This window comes from Cibotium barometz, chromosome 19 (assembly GCF_041138505.1).
Source record: "Cibotium barometz isolate CiBa-2024 chromosome 19, ASM4113850v1, whole genome shotgun sequence".
NCBI classification, from domain to species: Eukaryota; Viridiplantae; Streptophyta; class Polypodiopsida; order Cyatheales; family Cibotiaceae; genus Cibotium; species Cibotium barometz.
The window spans coordinates 18,354,439-18,359,801 of NC_141064.1; the positions used below are offsets into that span (position 1 = coordinate 18,354,439).

General features: G+C 43.9%; 1 protein-coding gene across 2 annotated transcripts; it reads left to right on the forward strand.

Moving 5' to 3' along the window:
• The first annotated feature begins 1,214 nt into the window (after positions 1–1,214).
• Positions 1,215–5,035, forward strand: LOC147628295 (65-kDa microtubule-associated protein 1-like). Of its 2 annotated transcripts, none has more exons than XM_086813390.1 (12): positions 1,215–1,502; positions 1,619–1,699; positions 1,821–2,024; positions 2,256–2,513; positions 2,601–2,816; positions 2,917–3,072; positions 3,200–3,359; positions 3,498–3,649; positions 3,798–3,885; positions 3,962–4,035; positions 4,119–4,193; positions 4,338–5,035. In XM_086813390.1, exons 2-12 carry the CDS (start codon positions 1,646–1,648, stop codon positions 4,692–4,694), a joined length of 1,794 nt encoding a protein of 597 aa, XP_086669516.1. In that variant the 5' UTR covers positions 1,215–1,502; positions 1,619–1,645; the 3' UTR covers positions 4,695–5,035. The 2 variants fall into 2 exon arrangements, with proteins under 2 accessions (XP_086669516.1, XP_086669517.1); XM_086813391.1 differs by having other exon boundaries at positions 1,276–1,502; positions 1,578–1,699.
• The last annotated feature ends 328 nt before the right edge of the window (positions 5,036–5,363 follow it).

Sequence of the window (5,363 nt, forward strand, 5' to 3'; positions counted from 1 at the left end):
ACTTTCATGCGGAGGTTACATGTAGGCTCTTACTAAAAATCCTTTAAAAAAATCCTTAAAAAAACAGTTCTCATGAAATTTAAAGATATTTTAAAACCAAAAAACCCTAGTTTAATGCTCTGATGCATATCCTCCATTTTTTAACTTTTGCTTTGTAAAGAATTGGTGACTATACACATAAAGCTCCCCCTTAACACCACCTACTGATGATGAGTATTCTCCATTTCTTACTTTTGTTTTTTTAAGAATTGGCTTGGGTAGGTACACTTAAGCAGATTGAGAAGGCTACCAACATAAGCCCGTCCATTTTCTTGTTACACATGCCGCTCACCTCTTGTTTTGTATGGCTAATAATCCCAAGTGATGTGCTAGAGATGCTTGCCCATGATCATCTTTAACACAACCTTCAAAGCTGTAAACAACTTTTTGGAGGTTTTGTTTTGTACTCTTAGTTTTTCACAATAGTGGTTAACCTCAAACGAGTCTGAGAAGAACAACTCTTGTATTATTGAACCAAGGCTACAAATAGGTAGAACATAAGTAGCTGGTGGTGCTACACAAAGACCAGTACATACTTTGCATTGGTTGTGTAGGGTGTTTATAGCCCCTAGACAAAACACCAATATAGTTGTTGACATAGGACACAACATTGCAACGTTGAGATGCGTCAAGGCTTTAGGTTTCCTTGGCCTTCATGACTCCCCCTAACTTCATGGGTGTTGTGTAGTGTTTTTAGGCTGGATACATACATTTGTTTACCCACTCTAGGGAGACGATCCTCGAAGGTGGCTATCACGTCCGAAGTTTACAACTCGGCCTTGGACTTCAAAATTTATGAAATTGAAGGCAGAACCGTGGCCTTCATTTGAAACCCATTACTCAGAAAAATTCACTTGGGGTAGCCATATATAGAAACTAAATTTTAAAGGTAGGTTTCCTATGAGGTTTTGGAAGGCAATGGCGCTCGTTGAGGCGGCAGCACCCAATAGCCATGACAGTCGAGAAGGATGATGATGTATCTATGGGTCATGGAGGATCTTTGTCATGAAAGATCCATGCTAGGTAGACATCATGGAATTATGGTGGGTCACCTTAGATATTGGTGTAAAACCGAGATGACGTGGCATGCAAGTAATGTGGGGCCAGGAGGAGAAACCACGTCAGCAATTGTGAGCTGGCACTACTTTTTGACCAGGGTAGTCGATGGTTTTTCTACAGTGCCTTTTTACTGGACACACAGAGTGTCACACGGTCTCGTCTCTTCAAGTCTGAATTGCGGGTGCATGACACATGTGTGTCGGATGTCCCTGCCTGAACCTGCAAGTTTCTTTCCTCTTTTTCCAACTGAGCTCAGTCCTGAACCCTAACATCTTCTCTGCAGCGAAAGGAGCTCTTGCCTTCTCAGGGTACATTTCGACAGTACGCCATGCCAGAACGCCTGGCCCAAGCAGCCTTCTTTAGCGTCCATAGACAGCGAGAAGGACTTTACCTTCTCTGACAGGGTACATTGTTGCTCTTTCCCTTTCGTCTTCGTTTCTGGCTAGATGGCCATCTGGTGATGGTGATCTTTCATGCAGACTTATCTCTCTCTTCTGCGTTTGCTCTGCGAGAACACTAGAAAATCGTTTTGCTTGCAACACTGGAGATGGTGAACGGCGACACTGAAACAACGTGCGGCTCTCTACTCCGGGAACTGCAGGTGCGAGCGATTTTCTGCTGTCGTTATAGGGCTTTCTGTATATGTGTTTGTTCGTGTTGTGTAGTGTGGAAGCTTTGGTGCTGCAAGGAAGTTCAAGTGGGAGGGGTTTTATGGGAAGCAGCACATCTGGGATGAGGTCGGGGAGAGCGACGCGGAGAGGGACCAGATGCTACTGCAGCTGGAGGAGGAGTGCTTGCAGGTGTACAGGCGGAAAGTCGACCAGGCCAGCGTCGCTAGGGCTCGCCTGCACAAAGCTCTTACAGACTCCGAGGCCGAGCTTGCCTCTCTCATTTCTCGTCTCGGTGACCGGCCTTTGCTTGGACGGGTAAGCCCTTGAGACTTTTCCCTTGCATCCCCCCTCCTTGCCCCATCTCCTCTCAAGCTTACAGTACCAAGACTTCTGTTTTCTCCAAGATCGAACATCAGGAGGAAATGTTGTTATAGCCCAGATCTCTTTTCTTTCTCAGCTAGAAAACACAATGTAAGAGCAACTGGATGCTGCATAACCACACTTCGTTGCTCTCAGATCTTGTTTCTTTGTTTGTTCCCTCTCCAGGCAGAGAAGCGTGTGGGAACTTTGAAAGAGCAGCTGACTGCCGTACAACCACAGTTGGATGACCTGCGACGGAAGCAGGAAGAGCGCATGCGACAATTTGTCGATGTGAAGGCACACATTGAGAGAATCACTGTTGAAATACTAGGTTCGGCTCAGCCAAATAACAATGGTGCATACTCTCCTGACACTGAGGAGGATTTGTCCTTGAGAAGGCTTGATGAGTATCATGCTCAGCTACAAGCCCTTCAGAAAGAAAAGGTTAGCAAAAAATTTAAAAATGTCCCTGTACTCTTTAAGTTGTATTTGCCAGTGGCTATAGCGATGACACATTTTTACGTCATGCAGAGTGAACGGTTGCATAAAGTTTTGGACTATGTGAACACTGTCCATGAGCTTTGTGCTGTCCTTGGCATGGATTTTTTTAAGACTGTCACAGAAGTGCATCCAAGTTTGGATGAATCCACATCTGGCCAGTCCAAAAGCATCAGCGACGATACCCTTGACAGGTTGTCCAAGACGGTTAAAGCTTTGAAACAAGAGAAAAAGCAACGAATAAAGAAGGTATGTGAACTGGTCTTAAAAAGCATCATCCAGCTCCATGAAAACCTTGAGCTTTTGAGCTACCTTTTTGTTAGTACTCATCCATTCTTTTCTAATCCAGCTTCAAGACTTGGGGACGTCCTTAATTGAGATGTGGAGTCTAATGGATACCCCGTTCGAGGAGCAGCAGTTGTTCCAACATGTCACCTGCATCCTCAGCATGCCTGAGGATGAAATCTGTGCTCCTCAGGCCCTTGCTCTTGATAACATCGAACAGGTTGAGCTCATGTAATCAAAATGTGACAATTTATTCTATTGGTGCTGTAATGATGTTGCATGCTTTTCAATCTTTAAACTGAGCAGGCATAACTGATGGCTTTCTGATAACATTTTGGATAAATCAGGCGGAGGTTGAAGTTGAAAGGTTGGATACACTGAAAGCAAGCAAAACCAAGGAGCTGGTCATGAAAAAGCAAGAAGAACTTAATGAAATTTACAGACAAGCTCACATGGATCCTGATCCCAACACTACGCAGGAAAAGCTGATGGCTATTATTGATTCTGGTGGGTGTTGTACTGGCAACTGTGCAGTTTTCAGAACCCTGTCATAGAGGGTCAAAGCAGTTGCTTTTGTGAATAGGCCATTTCTGTTCTATGTTTTGTGTGAGATTGATGTCATTATGGGTTTTTTTCTGGTTTAAGGTATGTTTGACCCATCTGAACTTCTGGCAAGCATGGATCACCAAATTAGCAAGGCAAAAGATGAGGCACTCAGTAGGAAGGAGATAATGGAAAAGGTGGAAAAATGGATGACAGCTTGCGAGGAGGAAAGTTGGCTTGAAGATTACAGCAGGGTAAAAGCCAGAGGCATTCATGAGATTTCAATCAACAGAGGCTTTTGGTCAAAGCCTTGCATGTCTGTATGGTATCAACAGAAGTTTCACTGTTCTGCCTGCATATACTACTGTGATATGTTTAAAATTGGTAATGTGCTTCTTTCAGGATCAGAACAGGTATAATGCGACCAGGGGGGCACACCTAAACTTGAAGAGGGCGGAACGAGCTCGAGTTACCGTGAACAAATTGCCAGGTTTGTTTTGTAGCATGGATTGCATCTTTTAAGCTGATTCTTCGTAGTTTCACTTGCTCTTTGATTTTCTTTACAGCCTTGGTTGATTCCTTGGTGGTAAAGACCAGAGCATGGGAGGAGGAGAATGGCTTCCCTTTTGTGTACGATGGGGTAAGCATCCCACAATAAATCTGTCTTTGTACTGCCGTCTTGTCTTTGAACTCATGCTTTTGTATTTGATGGAATGTCTGCAGGTACACCTGCTGGACATGCTTGACGAATACAGTTTATTGCGGCAAGAAAAAGAAGAGGAGAAAAGGCGTGCACGGGTATGTTTTCAATCACTTTGTATGAGTTTGTTTTTGATGTTTGTGATCTTTTCTGTCCATACTACATGAGTTATTTTAATGATAGTGTAAAATTTTGCAGTTTTCACTTGCTTACCATGTACTTTATATGGAAATGGCTTTCAGGATCACAAGAAGCTACAAGAGCAGCTAATCACTGAACAGGAAACATTCTTTGGTTCAAGATCAAGCCCCAACAAGCCACTTAGTGCAAAAAAACCTCCTGGTGCTCGTACGAATGGATCTGTAGATGTGTCAACTAACAGGCGTCTCTCTCTTGCTGGGGGGATGCTACAACCAGGCAATACAGACATGCTTGTTCCCCGTGTGAATGGTGTTACTCCTGTGCGCCTTGGGAAGGATGGGAAACGAGAGAGGTCCCGGCCTGTTGCACCTGTGAATTTTGTGGCCCTACCAAAGGAAGACAGTGTGTCGTCACCCTCTGTCAATGGATCTGAACCAGTATCTCCCATAGAGGTCTAAGTGTTCCTTCTGCTGTCTCCTGTCTATCCAAGTGAAAGGGCACGCTATTGCATGAAAGCTAGCCCTAACTTGGGTCACAGCTACAACCTTTCCGCTGGTGGCTGTCTAGTCTGACCCAAGCTAGTTGATGGATGTGATGGACCTTGGGCAATAGGAATTGCCCCGTGTGAGGGCGACACTGTTTGGGCATGAATGAAAGTTCTAATTGAAGTATGCCTTAAGCCATAACTCTAGATGATACATACTGACTCTTGTAGCTGTTGAATTTCGATGTACTATGTGAATTAGTAGCACGTTGTAGGAGTGCTTTTACTTCAAAATTTCAACTACTTTTAGGTGCACAGAGAGAATCACACTATCATTGCCTGTTATAGGACCTTTTTGTGCTTTCTGCATGCACCATCTGAAGTTTACGTGCTTGTCTTAACTTAAACTCTACTAGCAAGCAATTGAATTAGCTTGTGTTTTAGCTACATTGTGCCTATGTTCATCTAACTGAGTATGATCTTTGCAAGGCTACGGAGCTAGGTTGGATTTTGAGCTCTGAATAGCATGTTTTTGTCACTCATTGGGTTTTTTAAGTAGACCGGTACATAGAACTTACAGAGAATGCCACGTCCCTTTGAATTCACAGATCAACCCTCTTTGGCGAATTGTATCCACTGCAAA

Bases quoted from the DNA above. Each gene is read 5' to 3' on its own strand.
- LOC147628295 (XM_086813390.1), top strand. From the start codon at position 1,646: ATGGTGAACGGCGACACTGAAACAACGTGCGGCTCTCTACTCCGGGAA. The intron at 2,025-2,255 runs GTAAGCCCTTGA...TTCCCTCTCCAG, and splicing joins ACCGGCCTTTGCTTGGACGG to GCAGAGAAGCGTGTGGGAAC. The intron at 3,886-3,961 runs GTTTGTTTTGTA...TTTTCTTTACAG, and splicing joins TACCGTGAACAAATTGCCAG to CCTTGGTTGATTCCTTGGTG.